Here is a 17,440-nt window from a genome sequence, read left to right as displayed (position 1 = left end):
CTCCTTACTTGGGTGCCTGGGAAAGCAGTGGAAGATGACTCAAGTTCTTGGGCCCCTGCACCCACATGGAAGACCTGGCTCAAGCTTCTGGATTCAGCCTGGCCCAGGACTGGCTGTTACAGTTCTTTCGAGGGTGAACCAGCGAATGGAAGGTCTCTGTGCCTCTCTTTTCTGTAATTGGCTTTGAAACAGCTAAATAGTAGGAAACATGCTTTTGACTGAGTGACTGAATGGATGACAAGGGATCTGGGTGGAGTAGCCCTAAATTTCCTAGGCTGTGTGCAAACATTTATGTTCAGCCACGCATCCAGCAAAAAAAAAGTTTGATCCAAGGCCCCATCTTTAGATTCAAGCCTGATGTGAAGGGCATCTCTGAGCCCGTGAAAGCAATGCAAGCCTGCGGCTGTGTATGCCTGTGCATGCCTACCCACCTGCACCCGTGTGGGTGCTGTCGTTGCCAGGGTCAGCCTGACTGTGTTCTTCTGGTGACTTCTTTCCCCCATTATGAGAGAGAAACACATACTTCTCCATTCACAGGCTCTCTCCCCAAATGCCACTGTGGCCAAGGATAGAGCAGGCTGAAGCACTGAGCCGGGAGCCCAGTTACTGAGCTGTCGGTGCTGCCTCCGAGGGTCTGAATCAGCAGTGTGGGATCAGAAAAGCGATAGAGACCCGAACTGGGGGACTCTGCGGTGGAATATAGACATCTTCACGGGACCCAAACACCCATCCTGGCAGCGCTTGCTTGCAGTTTGTAAGAGTCAAGCGTGCAAGTTCTGTCTGTGATAGATTGATTTGGGCTTTACTTTGTTTGGTAACAATTGTATGAGGTTTCCAGACAGCCCTATAAATTAGTTTCAGTTATAGAATAATGTATTTGAAATAAGGTTTAAGAGAGTGGTGAATTTGGGATTTGTCTTTTTCCCTCCTTGCTTTAAAAATAACAGCCAACTGTAAATTGCTGAGAAACTGGTCCAAGGGAGGAATCCCTCAGACCAGGAATACTTGCGTTTTTCCTCAGCAACTGGTTTATTTTTATCTTGAGGACCTTGTAAATCGTGTAACAGATTGCGTTTGTATCTTTATGTTGTCTCTGGTAAGCTCAGAGCCAGATTTGTGTACCGCCGTGTGGCAGAAGGGAATTCTCACCTGTGGCCCACGGGCACTTGTGCCAGCAGGGTCGCCTCTGGGTCCTTGTGATGTCACTCTGGGTGGGAAGATTGGCCTTTAGATTTGCCATTCTCAAGCTGTTCTGGCCTCCTTCCTCAAAGCACGAGTCCCCACTGATTCTTGGTGTCTGCGTCTCCTCCGCCCATCCCAGGTTTTCATCACCTGTTGCTTTTATCTTACTTGCATCTTTTTGACATCTTTGCTGGAACAAGAAGAGGCCTGGGTGGTGATGGGCTTCCTGCCTAGCTCCTTGCTTGGGCTTCTCCCTGTGCTCTCTGTCCACAGGACCACCCTGTTGGCAGGGTCAGACAGAGACAGGCAAGGCAGGGAAGCAGAAATCTAGGTCATGGTGCTTGTAGATTTTAGAGAAAGCAGGGGGGGTGGGGGCGGGGAGATAAGGGCAGATCGTAAGATGTCCCAGTTTATTCCTGATACCCAGGTTCTTATTGTCATGGGTAACTGGAATCAGTTGTCAACCCCATAGCCAACTGGTGTGCACAGTTTTGTGTGTCCCCTCTGAGAGAAGATGTTCTCGGAGCCTGGGGTTTCACTCAGTGCTCTTCCTGCAGACCAGGAACTGACCCTGTATGGCAGGTCCTCGGAGCTGGTACAGGGAAGTGGTTGTTCAGCCCAAGGAGTGGCAGCATCTCCTGGGGGCTTGGGACAGTGCCCACCACCAAGCTGCCTGTGAGCCCAGTAGATGCCCGGGAGTCACGGCTCTGCTCCTGCTGAGCCCCAGGGGCCACTACGGGTCCTGTGACCATCTTGGCCATGCTTGCCAGGCATGTGAGAGGAAAGCTGCAGACCTGCTAGCAAATGCAGTTTTTGTGTGTCCTAGGAGGGTGTCTTCATGATGGACCGGAAAGTGAAGCATCCAACAAGGAGCTAGAGGGAAAGAGCAAGAAAAAGGAGCTAGCTGATTGGGCAGTTCACTGTAAGGTGAATGTCAGTGCAGGGAGGGGAGGACACGGTCAGAGCACCGCCAGCCGTGTCCTCGGATCACCCTCTGGCAGGAAAGTGATCAGTCTTCCTCCGCAGTGAGCGCAGCGTGGTCGCTGGGACTCCTCTCCCCTGCAGGGATCCCCAGGACACGCAGGGTCAGTGCCTGCACTATGGGAGGCTTCCTGATAGTTGCTGACCTAGCAAAAGTTGTCCAGGAACCAAACAAAAGCGGTATTCTGTGCACCCTTACCTCCTGATTCAGGCGGTGCTGAGTAAATGCCGAGTCCTGACTCCAGAGTCTTCCTGTGGCCGACTAAATGCTCCTGAAGTGTTCTGTTGTATTTGAAGGATTTCTTTGAGAGGAAAAGAAAGGAGACAGAAAGCTCCCATTTGCTGGTTCACTGCCCAAATGCCCACCACAGCTGGGGCTGGGCCTGACTGAAGCCTCGCAGGGACCCACTCTGGGCCTCCTAGTGTGGATAGCAGGGACCCACGTACTGGAGCCATCACATTTGGCCTCCCAGAGCACCAGGCAGCTGGAACAGGGAGTGGAGCCAGGGTTCCAGTGCAGGCACAGGGATGCGGGTGTTCCTAGTGGCAGTATAAACAGTCGTGCCAACGCCTTTGGAACTGAAGATTGTGGTTATTGCAAACATTCTCACCCTTTTGCTAAGTTATCAAGTGAACTATAAAACAGGGAACTCAGAGGAGTCTGAAATCAGCATATTTTTAAAAATTGCTGTTCTTGGGCCCAGCACAGTAACCTAGTGCCTAAGGTCCTCACCTTGCATGCACCAGGATCCCATATAGGTGCCAGTTCATATCCCAGCTGTTTCATTTCCCACCCAGCTCCCTGCCTGTGGCCTGGGAAAGCAGTCAAGGATGGCCCAAAGCCTTGGGACCCTGCACCCGTGTGGGAGACCTGGAGCAGGTTCCTGGCTCCTGGCTTTGGATTGACTCACTCCTGGCCATTGTGGCCACTTGGGGAGTGAACCAATGGATGGAAGATCTTGCTTTCTCTCTCTCCTCCTCTCTGTAAATCTGATTTCCAATAAGAATAAATAAATCTTTTTTAAAAAGTTGCTGTTCTCTAATTTTGAAAATGGAGTAAAAGGCTTTTTTTTTTTTTTTTTTTTTTAATTGGGGCTGGAGGGAACAGGAAGGAAAGTATCTCCTGCCGTGGTGACAGAATGGGGGCTGCCGGGGCAAGGGACGGGGCAGGGGACGGGGCAGGATGGAGGACGGGGAAAAGGAGAAGGAAAGAGGCTTTTTTCCTCTTTTTTTTAAGTGTTAGAATAAACAAGGCTCTCTGGCAGTTACTCTTCACGGAAGAAACTTACTTTGCATGTTTGGTGCTTTCCCTGCAGTCTTTCCAGGCCTTTCCACAGGGCTAGTTTGATGTAGACTGTTAAAGTAACATGCCATGTTAGCTGATCAGAGATCTTCTTAACTCCTGGGGTGTTAAAATATGTTTGATAAGTCATCAACTTGATTGGAAATGTCTAGAACAAGAGACCTTGTCAGTAAGGAGGCCTGCCTCTTCCCAAAACCACTGGAAGGAGATGGCTGCAGTTCAGCTGGACAAGCCAGCCGGTGCTACAAATGCACCAGGCAATACAGAGCCCCAAGACGGGAACCATCACACCAAGGATGGGAAGGAGCAGGTACCGGATGATGTGATGTTGCACCTGGAACTTAAGGTGTTCTTCAAAGAAGATGGTTCCATGAGACAGTTTTTACCCATTGAAAGTAATGGTTGTTTATCAGGCTCATCTTTTATGCCAGGGGCTTTAAAGTCCTGTGGCTATTGCTATCTTCATGAATTGTCATTTCATCTTTACCAAAACCAGGAGGTAAGAGCCATTCATATCTATTTTGTAGAAAAGCAAGCCGAGGCTTAAAGAAGTTCATCGAGTTATCCGCAGTTACTGAATACATGTGTAAGCTGATGCTAAGACCCAGTCTGAGCTTCAGAGCTACCCTTTTCTTCAAATTTGTTTTCATTTTATTCGGAAGACAGATTAATAGGTGGGGAGAGATCTTCCTCTGCTGGTTCACTCCCCAAATGGCCAGGGCAACGCCAGGAACACGAAGCTCAGTCTAGGGCTGCATCTGTGGATGGCACAGAGCCCGGGCACTTGAGCCGTGACCTGCTGCCTCTGGACTCCCCCGGTGCTCCCGTATGGCATGTGAGCGTCCATGCAGACCAGACTTCTGCCATTTGCCTGCCCTTCCCAGACTGTGCTAAACCACCACTGCCCCATCGAATTGTGTGACCTTCGGCAAGTCCGTTGAATCCTGGGTGGAAGGGTCTCAGAGGACAAGGACCATAAGTCCTGAGAGAGTGTATGCAGATGGAGGAGCAAGCCAGGGGCCCCGCAGAATGCAGGCGAACATGGGAGCCTGTGTTGGTGCTTGGCAGGGTCACCCTCCTCCCCACATCCCCACAGTGTCAGCTGAGGTTGTAAGCACTATAGAGGTGTCTCCCATTTATTTTCTTCTGTTGAATTTGCAAGTGGTTAACTCGGGGTAGCTCAGTTGTGGTGGTGGGGGCTGTGAATGCTTGCCTGCACCCTTGGCTCAGGGGCCAGTCTGTGTGACCACCCCTGCATCCTGGGACCACGGTAGGGCCTGAGGAATGGAAGTGAGGAAGGAGCTGATGAACCAGGCCCTGCAGGCTCAAGCATGGCCACTGAGTCCCCGTAGCCTCTAAAGAGAGACTACATTCAGACCTTTACCTCTTTCTCCCTCTTGTTCCGCTTCACCCTCTGCTGCCTGCACAGGCGGGAGGAGCAGGGCTTCCTGCTGTGAGCAGATGTCCTGTGGGCTCTGCTCTGCTAACACTGGCTTTTGTCTGCCTCCCTAGGTATGGGAAGAAAGGGAAAGCCATCAGGATTGAGAAGGTCATCTACACCGGGAAGGAGGGCAAGAGCTCCCGCGGCTGCCCCATCGCCAAGTGGGTGAGTGTCAGGTCCCTGTTGCTGAGGCTGTGCCCTGCTCCCCCAGCCTCCTGTCGCACGTCACTGCTCAAGTTGTGGCGGAATGTTTGTGCTCCCCTCGTCATATGCCCTCCCTAGGCTGGCCTTGGGACTGTGTCCGTCATCACTTGGTTTGTGCCCTGTTGGTTCAGTGCTGGTTCAGGAAGAGGGAGAGCGAGAGATGCTGTCTTCACCCAGCTCTGGGCGCCACTGGGGACCATTGGATTCCTTCTGCCCCCTCTGTGCCCCTGTGCTCCTGTCCGCTGCCTGGAAGGCTGACACAGAAGCAGGGCTGGCAGGCAGTGGGCCAGCTGTGCCACTTGATGCGCAGGGTCTGATGCCCCATTTCCATGTGGTCAGTCTGAGGGTCCCAACAGGAAGTGGTCACAGACCCAAGCCCCTTCCGTCAGCATGGCTGTCCTGACCTAGCCCTCATGGTCCCCAGAGAGCTCAGGCCAGCGGAGTCCCTGCTTGTGCTGAGGCTGTGGAACAGTGCCTCGGGTAGTTGCCAAGCGGCGCAGAACTGGGCAGGCTCCAGACTATGTCAGCTGCGCTGTGGAGACAAGCAGAGTCGGGGTAGCCCTGGACGAGGGACCACATGCACCGGCCGACTTCGGCTGCTCAAGGGGCCCGGGCAAGGGCATGAATGGTGGCAGGAACATTCAGACTAGTTTTTTTCTTGAGAAGTGGAATGTGCTTGTGCCCGTGGCTTCAGGGCTGTACTGTGTGGGCTGAGGAGAAGGTGGAGATATATTCCTGGTGAGGAAGGTCAGGTGGGTGAAGGCCGAAAGGCCGGGGGATGGAGGGAGGAAGGTGGTGAGACGGCTTTGGTCAGCATTCGTCCACCTGTGCTCCCGCCCGTCTTGATCTGCTCTGTACTACGTGCCTTTGCCTTTCAGGAAAAGGTGTCTGAACTTGAGCAATCACATAGCTATTTTTAGTGATTGTTTTCTATTTTTAGTGCTCGTCAGTCAGTAGTGCGGAATTACATGTGACAGGAGAATCTGGACTAGTTAGTGCAGTCACAGGTCTGCGCCCTTGTGAGTGGTGAGCATTGCAGGGGCAGGTCAGAGGTCGCTGCTGAAGGTGGGGGCTTGCCCTGCTCCTCCCGGCGCCTCCTCCCTGCCAGGAACAACCAGGGAAGTGACATGAGCTGCTGGGAGAAAGCTGGCAGTCCTCCTGCCGACCCTCATGATCGTTGAGGGAATCCCAGTGGGGGGTGGGCTGGAAGCTGTGTCCAAAGCAGAGCGCAGGAGCTTTTCCCACTTCAGGGAAGATGGCGTATTAAAGTCTGGGTGGCTTTGAAGAGGACGTGCGTCTCCAGAGGCCTCGGGCAGCCTGAGATTGCGTCTGCCTACCTGGCATCCCGTGGGGGTTCCGAAGCCCAGGCGGTGATGTGTGGAAGGGGAGGCAGTGACAGCGTTCCCGGGTCTGGTGACGGAGGAGCAGATGGCTGGTACACCCCAGGCCCGTGACAGCAGCAAGTGTGCTCTGAAGTGACAGCTTTCCTAGCTGTTTCCTTCCAGGCAGTGCACTAGTGTGGGACTTGAGTTTTTGTAAGCTATTCAGTTGCCAAACAGCCTACTATTTTGGTAGGAGGAGTTGCTTAGAGTTCTGTCCTTCGGAAGTTGGAGGGAGAGGCAGGAATTCATTCCCTCTCCCTGCACTGCTGGAAACGTGACTCACACATGCTTAGAGGGACACAGCACTCCAACGCAGCTCCTGGCTGACGTGCCTGGCCCATCCCCAACTGATGTGGACATAAACCAGCAGATGAAAAATCTCTTTTCTATGTCCCTCTGCCATTCGGGTCTTTAGAAGAGGGGCAGTGATTTGCAGATGGTTTTGCCGCAGGCCGCGTGTCGCCGTGTGGAGGGCTCTGAGGGTGTGCAGTGAGAGGGAGAGAAGCCAGGTCACCAAAGCACAGATGGAATGCGGTTCTGCTTACAGGAGGGGGTGATGAGGGTCGTTTGGTGAATAGAGAATTTTAGTTGCAGGAGGAAAAATTTAGATGAAGTGATAATTGTCCAATAATGCCTATGTAGCCAGAGCCACCAAAATATAAAGATGATTATAGTAGTAAAAATTATGTGTATTTTTTAAACTATTTTTTTAAATTGGAAAGGCGAATATACAAAGGAGGAGAGATGACGATCTTTCAATCCACTGGTTCACTCCCCTATTGGCTGCAATAGCCGAAACTGAGCCAATCTGAAGTCAGAAACCAGGAGCTACTTCTGGGTTTCCCACACGTGGGTGCAGGATCCCAAAGCCTTGAGCCATCCTCTACTGCTTTCCCAGACCACAGTCAGGGTGGGAAGTGGAGCAGCCAGGATACAAACTGGAGCTATATGGGATTCCAGCAGATGCAAGGTGAGAATTTAGCCACTAGGCTATCGTGCTGGGCCCAAAATAATGTATATTTTACCACAAGAAAAAATGTTGAATATGGTACTCATAGTTTTTATTTGTTTATTTCTACTGGAAAGTTAGATTTTACAGGGAAGGAGAAAGATAACTCCCCTACAGGCAGAGCTGAACCATTCCAAACTCAAGAGCCTGGAGCCCCCTTTGGATAAGCTCCCAAGCATCTGTGCCGTCCTCCGCTGCTTTCCCAGAAAGTAAGCAGAGAGCTGGGTCAGAAGCGGGGCAGCTGGGGCACAAACTGGCACCTGTATGGGATGTCAGGGCTTGCAGGCAGAGGATTAGCCTGTGGAGCCATTGTTCTGGCCCTGGGGTTGTAATAGGGAAGTTTCATGTAAAAGTTTTTTCTTTTGTTTCTTTTGTTACAAGAGTGGAAGAAATTATCTGGAGAAGGCTGGAACTCTGATAGGGTAGGGTAGGCTGGTGAAAGGCCTGGTGCCTGCACTGGAACGGTAGACCACGAGTCACTGCACTGAAGTTACTAGTCTTGTGGGCTGACCCACTTACTTCCCTGACACAAGGGCCCTTCAAAAGTTTGGGGAAATAGAATTAAAAGATAAAAATTTGAGTCCAGTGAGGCAGCCTAGTAGCTAAAGTCCTCACCTTGCACGCCCGGGATCCCATATGGGCGCCGGTTCTATCCCGGCAGCCCCGCTTCCCTTCCAGCTCCCTGCCTGTGGCCCGGGAAAGCAGTTGAAGATGGCCCAAAGCTTTGGGACCCTGCACCCGCGTAGGATGCCCAGAAAAGGCTCCCTGTTTTGGATCAGCTCAGCCAGGTGGCAATTGCAGCCACTTGGGGAGTGAACCAGCCGATGGAAAATCTTTCAGTCTCTCTTGTCTCTGTAAATTTGACTTTGAAAAAAGAAATAAAGATAATAAAAAAGGTAAACATTTAGCACATTTCTGAAATTTATGGATTCTTTCATAGCATGCATTCCCATGAACTTGGGAGGGTTCTCAGATGCATACATCTCCAAATTTTCTATCAAATATTTTAATGCCATTTTCACAATCTTGAGTTTTTAATATTCATTTTATTTGAAAGAGTTAGAGAGAGAGATGCCCTCCTTGTACTAGTTCGATCCCCAAATGGCCCCAGCAGCTGGGACTGGGCCAGGTCAGATCAGGGAGCTTCTTCCGATACACACGTGTGTGTGCAGGGACCCCGGTGTGTGGGCCATCCCCCACCGCTGCGCCCGGGGCGTCGGCAGGACATTGGATCACAAGTGGAACAGCTGCAATGCAGTAGATGCAGTCGCCTAGTCAGTTCTGCCCACATGAGGTGCCGGCACTACAGGGGCAGCCTGCTGTTCCTCCATGCTGGCCCCGATGCCATTCTCTATAAGCTTGGTGCATCGCCCTCTGGCTTCCTGCCTGGCAGGGCCAGCTGGATTCAACAGGCTCTCAGGGGTCCCTCAACCTCAGCATGTGCCCTGGGAGGCGACGGGTGCACCTGCTCGGTCTCCCAAGCCTCGGAGCAGGCCATCACTGAGGGCTTGTCCCTGTTGCTCGGCCTCGGGAACCCACACCCTTTCCTGTTTGTTTCCCCTGCTGTCTCCCAGGATCCGACAAGCTTGCGTTACACCAGGGTGTGTGGCTCGTCTGCTTAGGTTGCTCTTGTCCTGATCATCTGCCTCTTTCTTCTTTTTTTCTTTTTGCTATTTTTATTTTTAACTTTAATTTTAGTGTTGTTTACGTAGATGAGAGGAGGTGTGTCCACGTGGGCCTCTGACTGGGATAGAGAGAGCTAAGTCATGGAGGAAGATGGGTGGGCAGGAGCCTCCCGTTTGCTTCCTTTTCTCCTGTGTCTGCAGAGGGGGTAGGGAAGGGGACCCTATTTTGCTACCAAACCGCAGCAGCACCCGGAGATGGGGGATGGTCATCTGTTGTCTTCTTTTTAAAGATTTATTTTTATTATTATTTTTTTTATTGGAAAGGCGGATATACAGAGAGGAGAGACAGAGAGAAAGATCTTCCATCCGATGATTCACTCCCCAAGTGAGCACAATGGGCCGATACTATGCCGATCCGAAGCCAGGAGCCTCTTCCGGGTCTCCCACGTGGGTGCAGGTTCCCAAAGCCTTGGGCCGTCCTCCACTGCTTTCCCAGGCCACAGGCAGGGAGCTGGAAGGGAAGCAGGGCTGCCAGGATTAGAACCGGCGCCCATATGGGATCCCGGGCGTGCAAGGCGAGGACCTTTAACCACTTGCGCCACCGCGCCGGGCCCCATCTGTTGTCTTCTTATGAACTCGAGTTGAGGGAAAATATTCCGAGGGTATCACTTGAGTGGTTTTGATAGTTCTGAGATATTGTTGATTTCATTGCTCCAGCATTGAGAAAATCTTTCCAAGATCTACTAGTTGACCAAGTCCACCTTAGTGAATCCACAGACCCAGACACTTGCTGCCAAAGTTTGGCCAGGAGAGTTACCCAATCTGTCCTGTTATCCATCCTCTAACATGGCACTTGCCATCCTCTCCTGGCCTAGATGAGCTGTCATGTCCCCTGTCTGGGTCTGGGCATGCTGTCCACTGCATGGGCATCAGCAACTGAAGAGGCCCCGTGCCTGAACATGCGCTCCAAGGTCAGACCACGTATCTTGTGCTTTTCCCCATGACCTGAGTTTGCGTCCAGTGTTCCAGCTGGGGAGTTCCTGAAGAAGCACTGCCTGGGGTAACCTTGGACTTCATTTGGGTCAAGGGTGTCCATCACCTGCACTAGCCAACTCATATACTGGTAGATGCAGTTCTGCCTCCAGTCCCATCTCTCACATGAACCAGTGGGTGCTGCGGCCTAGCCCAGCCCAGCCCAGCCCAGCCCAGCCCAGCCCAGCCCATCACAGGCTTGGTCTTCACACACACTAGCAGATGCCACGGCCTTGCTGATGTGATCCGCAGTTAACCCCCTACACGCACCCAGGCCCACCGTCAGCCCGGTTTTTGTGTGTGCTAGTACGTGCTGTGGCTTAGCCTGGTCTGTCCCACATCCCACTTGGCCCTTGTGCATACCCTCTGGTGCTACAGCTTTGCTTAGTCCGCTGCAGCCCTGGCTCTCATGCGCACCAGCAGGAGCTACAGCCTAGTAGAGCCCATAGCTCTGCTACCAGAACCACTCCCAGCCCCACAGCTTGCATTTGTCAGGGCAGGCCAGGGGAGGTGGGAGAGATATAGTCCAGTCTGACGTGACCTGCACCCAGTCCCAGCACCTGCCAGCAGATACTGCTCATCTGCCCCTTGCTCAAATGTGAAATGAGGAAGCCCCCTGCTGTCAGTCCTGCAACAGCCCTGCATCACAGTCCGCATCCGGCCTTGTCCTGCCCCTCTTCTCAGGCCCCTGCAGTTTCTGGTTACAGCATTTCTGGGGATGCTCGACATCCCTGGTCCCCAGTTCCAACCCTCCCTAACACATTTCTTCCTTTGGGGGAGGGAGCGAGAACTGTGAGAAGGACCTGGCCAGATCCCAAGCTGCAGAGCAGGGCCATGCCCAGGGCTCCACTGTTTTGTTTGAGATGTGACCCATATGAGACCTGTAATTTATCCATTCAAAGCTTATAGCTCAGTGGGGTTTGCTGTAGATTTTATTGTGACAAGAATTGGCATTTTAGCTGTCTGAATGGACAGGCGGTGGCATTGAGTACATTCATACTGGTATGTAAGCATCTCAGCGTGCCTGAGATGGAGGGAGAGACAGATCGTCCACCTACATGAGTAGCACTGGGCCAGGCCAATGCTTGGAGCTCTGTCCTAATCTCATGTGGGTGACTCGGGGCCCAAGTGCTTGAATTGTTTCCCTAAGTGCATCAACAGGGAGCTGGGCTGAAAATGAAGCAGCTGGGATTTGAACCAGAACTCTGACATGGGATGCTGCTGTCACAAGAGGTGCAGCCTAATGTGCTGTGCCACAACGCCAGCTGCCACCACCAGTCCTATTTCCTGAACCTTTTCATCATCCCAAACTGGAACTCTGTATCATCAGTACCTCTTCTCCCTGCCTAGTTCTTGATAACATCTATTTTCATAATAATTCAGTTTTGCTTGGTACCCTATAAAAGTGGAATCATGGTATTGGTCCTTTTTTGAGTGTATGTGTGTGTGTGTGTGTATACACACATTTGTTTTAAAAGACTTTGAAAGAGAGAGGGAGGCAGAGGTAGAGATTTCCCAACCACTGGTTCACTGCCCAGTTGGCCGCAGTGGCTGTCTCCCTGCCAGGCAGAGCTGAGTTCATCCAGCAATCCCACGTGGGTGCAGGGATCCAAGCACTTGGGTCATCCTTCGCTGCTTTTTCCCAGGAGCATTAGCAGGGATCTGGATTGCAAGTGGAGCAGCAGGGATACGAACCAGTGCCCATAAGGTGTGCTAGTGTCACCAATGGCAGCTTAACCTTCAACGCCACAGTGCCAGCCCCGTATCTCTCTGACTTCACAGCTGTGCTGAATACAGGTCTCCCTCACTGCAAAGGCTGCGTGACATTCTGCCGTGTTCATGATGACCCGCTGGCCGGAGGCTAGCAACCACTCGGGCTGTTGACACCGGTTCACCTGTGCTCAGTAATGCTCTGGCGAATGCTGGGGTCCAGGCCTCTGCGTCCCTGTAGTCCGTTCACTTGGGACCTCGCCTGGGAACCAGTTGCTGGCTCACAGGGTAATCCTATGTTTGGGTTCCCCCGCCATGGGTCTTTTAACCAGAAAAACCCAAGTAGGCAGCCTTTACTCCACTCAGGTATCAGGAAGACGGACAAATCCCTGTCTTCCTTTTGCTCCCCACTGGACAGGTGTGTTTGTAAACATGCAAATCTACATAGATACCAGTGTCTTCCACTAGTTTTCATTTCATGCTTGTAAAAAATAATTTGTTTATTTGCTAACATTAACATCCTTTGAGCATGCATGGCATACTGTCTCCAGGGCAGGATGTCTCTAGGACTGTGCCCTGCAGACCTGCGCCCCCAGGCCTGGGCAGAGGAGCCTGGGCGGTGCTCACTCTCGAGGGTAAAGGCGTCTACGGGCATTCCCGCAGGTGATCCGCAGACACACGCTGGAGGAGAAGCTGCTGTGCCTGGTCCGGCACCGCGCCGGCCACCACTGCCAGAATGCCGTGATCGTCATCCTCATCTTGGCCTGGGAGGGCATCCCCCGCAGCCTCGGAGACACCCTCTACCAGGAGCTCACCGACACCCTGCGGAAGTATGGGAACCCCACCAGCCGGAGATGTGGCCTCAATGATGAGTATGTATTGGGGAAGGCTCACTGCAACTACTTGGGGCTCCAGGCAGTCCTGCGGAAGGGTGTCGCCCTCTGCTGGGCACTGTGTGTCCTGCAGTCAGGGCCGTGGTTCTGGCCCTGCTTGGGGAGAGGCTGTGAACTGCTCAGCTCTGCTGCCACACGCTGAGGCTCTCATGAGGCTAACAAAGATAGAAAAAGTTTTCAGGATAGTGATTCCCAGAGCCTACCCTTGTTGGGGCTTAAGCTTTGTTTATTTGCACCAAATGTGATCCTTTTAAGTATCCTGAAGTATTGACAGGTGTCTGCCCAGGCAAGTTAGAGGCCAGCTCCATGCTGCCCCAATTCCCTGTGCCCCTGCGAGCTGCCCCTTCCCACCCCAAGTCTTTGCAAGACCTGGGATCGTAGCATGTGGCCTTGGGAGTCTGGCTTCTTGCACTGAGTATCGTGTTGATCCTGTGGATGGACGTGTGTCTCATACCTAGTGCCCGTGTCCCTGAGTAACATTCCACTCATGGATGTAGCCCCATTTGCTCTCCAGTTTCCATTTGACTTGTTTCCAGATTTTAAGTGTTGAGATTTTTTTTTTAAATGTAATTATTTGACAGAGTGACGGAAGGAGAGACAGAGAGGAGTGTGATCCATTTGCTGGCTCACTCCCCACATAATTAGAGCAAGTGAAGCCAGGAGCCAGGGGCACCATCCAGGCCTCCTGTATGACTGGCAGCAATCTAACCCGTTGGGCCAGCGTCTGCTGCTTTAGCAGGAATGTAGGCAGCTCTCGATTGCACGCACTGGGATGGGGATTTTGTCCTCCCAGCAGCACCCGACCTGCTGTTCTCAGTGCCACCCTAGGGTTGTATTTGAAGATCTGTTGGCATCTGACACGCTGCAGCAACACACTTGTTCAGACGCTGCGGACTGTGTGCGTCCCGTTCGTGGGCTCTGTGTTGGGACTGGTGGCCCAAGTGTTTTTACAAGAGCCTTTCCCATTTCACAGCCTGTGCGCTTCTCCCAGCAGCAGGCTTGGGGTGGGGGTAGCGTGATGGCTTAGAGCTGGCTTTCTCCACTTGCACAGTGTGAGAAGGGGCTGGGGGCTGGGGGTGTTGGACATTGGCAGGGAGGAGGTGGACTCCAGAATGCAGGACCTCACGTCCAGGGCCTGACCTCGGGGGTCTGTTGCAGCCGGACCTGCGCTTGCCAAGGCAAAGACCCCAACACCTGCGGTGCCTCCTTCTCCTTCGGTTGTTCCTGGAGCATGTACTTCAACGGCTGCAAATACGCTCGGAGCAAGACACCTCGGAAGTTCCGCCTTGCAGGGGACAACCCCAAGGAGGTGAGCAGGGCTGTGCCTAGTGCTCTTTTCCCTGGCGTCAGGGACAGTCGGGTGGGAGGGAGGCTTGGCACACCGATGTGCAGGAAGTGGAACTGGCTTTACTCTGCTTCTTAGAGCTGTATGTTGGAGCGGCAGAGACCGTGAAAATTAGACTTACAATTACAGGTGCCTCAGGCTCTTGGGAATTAGGTCGGCTCTGTAGACTTCTCTGAATGCTTAGGATGCAGAATTAGACCCGCCCCAAGGGCCCTGTCTTGCTCACTCATTCTTCCCCCGCCTGGGAGGCACAGCAGCAAGCGGGGCTCCCCTCTGGGTCTTTGCTGAAAGCCCAGCTGCATCTCTAGTCCTGTTTGGAGAGCCTCAGTGTCTGCACGCCAGGGGCCTGGCCTGGTCCTCCGGCACTGGACCGGCAGTCCTGTATCCCGGCTGCAGCTGTCTCAGCCCCGTCACAGGAGGTCAAGGCCCCTCCACTCGCGAGTCTTCTTGGGGCTACCAGCTGTCTTCTCCTTGGTGAACCAGGATACAGAGGCCACCCGGAGAGGAAGTCACCATTCCTCCTCATGCCCCGAGGGCTGTCCAGGCTGCCCTATCACCTCCAGCCTCCCCCCTCCCTCATCCCTGAGCTCCCTGGGGTGCTGGGGGAGTTGTTGGGTCCCTTTACTGGGCCCCAGGAAGCATTCTGATCCCAGTCTTAACTTGGCAGTCTCTAAGCTCTGAGCACAGTAAGGGGTCCCCATTCTGCACAGGGCAAGGACCTCCTGAGCACATGGTTCTTTTTTTTTTTTTTTAAAGATTTATTTTTATTATTTTCTCATTGGAAAGGCAGATATACAGAGAGGAGAGACAGAGAGGAAGATCTTCCATCCGATGATTCACTCCCCAAGTGAGCGCAACGGGCCGATACTATGCCGATCCGAAGCCAGGAGCCTCTTCCGGGTCTCCCACGCGGGTGCAGGGTCCCAAAGCTTTGGGCTGTCCTCGACTGCTTTCCCGGGCCACAGGCAGGGAGCTGGAAGGGAAGCAGGGCTGCCGGGATTAGAACGCAGGGCTGCCGGGATTAGAACCGGCGCCCATATGGGATCCCGGGCGTGCTAGGCGAGGACCTTAACCACTTGCGCCACCGCGCCGGGCCCAGCACATGGTTCTTGTACCATAGTCCATGTCGGCGCCTTGGCTGCAGGCTTTGTTCGTAGAGCTTGCCGACTCCCCTTCATCCTGGCTTTTTGGCTGTTGTAGGAACGTAAGATAATCTGACTTGGTCCTAGACTTTGATTTCAAGTGGGATTCACAGTCCTCCACACTGGCCTCTGATCAGCCGAGCCCCAGGCCTGCAGGTCCCACCAACGCTTTCTCTGTTCAGAAAGCTGTGTGCTTACTCTTGCTATGTGCTGTGCCATGCACCTTGGGGTTATGAAGAGACAGCAAGCAGCCTGGTAGCAGGAATCTTGTCTAGTTCTTGGTGAAGGCAGGATTTATAGCCAGGCCTGTATTGCCCAGAGCTCACAGATCTCTCCCCTGTTCCATGCTGGCTTTGGACACCCGTGCTGGTGGCAGCACCTGGAGAGAGAGCAGGAGTAGGGGCAGTCTGGCCAAGACTGGCCGGTATGGCGGTGTGGGATTCCCACGTCCAGTCCCATTGCCTGGTTCTTTCCTCTCTTCCTCTTGCTTTCTTCATAAACTCTGCTTGTGCCCAGGGCCTTCAAGTAGACCCTCAAGTTCTGCTGGCTGCCTAGGGGCAGGGGCCAGGGAGAAGCTCTGCATACTTAAAACATGGCTGCTGGATCCAGGGGGCTGCAGCACTGCCTTGGCCAGCATTGTCCGGAGTGGTCATGCTGTGTGAGGACGTGTGGGAACCTCATGAGCCACGTGCAGCTTTTGGGCCTCTGCAGTGTGGCCAGCTCGGCTGGGAGCCGGGAGTCCTAATTATGCTCAGTGGAGATGCATTCATGGCTCTGTTGTCCTGTGTGGTTTGTACATCACACAGTAGGAGCTGTGGACCTGCCAGCTGGCGCTCTGGACCAGTCTGGCTGGGTGTCCAGCATAGATGCTGTCTGCCTGGAACTTAGGCAGAGGGGCTTGCTTGCTGCTCTGCACCTCCGAGCCAGGGTGTTCCCACCATGAAAGCAAGAACCTGCTTTATAAGGGCTCTTCTGAAGGTTCATGCAGGTGTGTGGCCTAGTGTGCCGTGTCTGCATGCATGGGTTTCCTCCAGTCTCTGCCTCCAGTCTCGATATGCAGCAGGGCCCTCCCTGCATGTGTTGAAGGGTAAACTGGTCTTGATACTAGAGAAGTGACTCAGGGGTTGATGTGTTAGGCAGGGACTTGTCACAGTGTGTGTCTCTGTGCTTGACTCGAAAGTGGACGTGTCTCTGTGCCCTCCCTGAGGGAATGCTGTGGGGACCCTGGGGTCACCTCGTCTTCCCAGAGGTACCTCGGGGCTTGTTCCGGGGGCAGTTGGCTGGGCCGTGGGTGACAGCCCTCCTCTCCACAGGAAGAAGTGCTCCGGAAGAGTTTCCAGGATCTGGCCACCGAGGTCGCCCCTCTCTACAAGCAGCTGGCCCCCCAGGCCTATCAGAACCAGGTACTGGATCCTTCTCTGCCTGCAGGTCATCCGTGTCTCCACACAGGCACCCCTGGGAGCCTGTGGAAGGAGGGTGGGCTCCTCTGTGCTCAGAAGTCAAGTGGTGGTGTGGGCCTTGGTGGATCGGGTTTTTACACCCAGCTGGCTGCACCCCACGCTGTCTCCCTTGTGTCACAATCAAACACTGCACCCCCCCTTTCCTGGATCAGCCCTTCATCTCCTGGACAGGCAAAGGAAACTCAAGACTTCCCTGAAGGAAGCACTCCTGCATGGCTTCTCAGCCAGAGGCTCCTCACAGTCCCGGTGTGAGACGCAGGGCCCTCTCAGCGCCCTCCCTCCCACCCAAGGCGCGCTCTCTGGCTGTCCCCACAGGTAACCAATGAGGAAGTAGCGATCGACTGCCGCCTGGGGCTCAAGGAAGGGCGACCCTTCTCGGGGGTCACGGCCTGCATGGACTTCTGTGCCCACGCCCACAAGGACCAGCATAACCTCTACAATGGATGCACTGTGGTAAGGAAGCCTGTGGGGTACCCCTGGGAGGAAGCCCCATGGTAGAGTGTGCAGGAAGCTCAGAGCTGCAAGGGATACTGTCACACTTCCTGCTCCCTCCCACTACCCAGAGAAATACTCCGCCAGTTCCTGCTGTGTGCCATGGGGCTTGGCCCCTTGGGCACCCAGAGGTGCCGGTTATCCTACGAGTGGTGCCAGGTCCCTGTGCACAGCTGGTTTTAAATCCCAGCCGCATTGATGGATGCAGCTGGTGAGCAGGTGCGTGCTGATTGAACTGT

At 53.6% G+C, this 17,440-nt stretch overlaps 1 protein-coding gene across 1 annotated transcript in view; it reads left to right on the top strand.

Moving 5' to 3' along the window:
- The window catches only part of TET3 (tet methylcytosine dioxygenase 3), a 104,516-nt gene that overhangs the window by 74,489 nt on the left and 12,587 nt on the right, over positions 1 to 17,440 (top strand). Inside the window, exons 6-10 of the mRNA XM_040993681.1 lie at positions 4,979 to 5,072; positions 12,533 to 12,741; positions 13,921 to 14,071; positions 16,563 to 16,652; positions 17,025 to 17,162. Of these exons, the coding sequence (XP_040849615.1) occupies positions 4,979 to 5,072; positions 12,533 to 12,741; positions 13,921 to 14,071; positions 16,563 to 16,652; positions 17,025 to 17,162 (682 nt within the window). The remainder of the gene's footprint in view (positions 1 to 4,978; positions 5,073 to 12,532; positions 12,742 to 13,920; positions 14,072 to 16,562; positions 16,653 to 17,024; positions 17,163 to 17,440) is intronic.

The sequence above is a fragment of the Ochotona curzoniae genome, unplaced genomic scaffold, assembly GCF_017591425.1.
Source record: "Ochotona curzoniae isolate NIBS_2020 unplaced genomic scaffold, NIBS_Ocur_1.0 contig_883, whole genome shotgun sequence".
NCBI lineage: Eukaryota > Metazoa > Chordata > Mammalia > Lagomorpha > Ochotonidae > Ochotona > Ochotona curzoniae.
The sequence above is the reverse complement of the archived record's forward strand: the minus strand, read 5'-3'. Positions and strand labels throughout refer to the sequence as shown.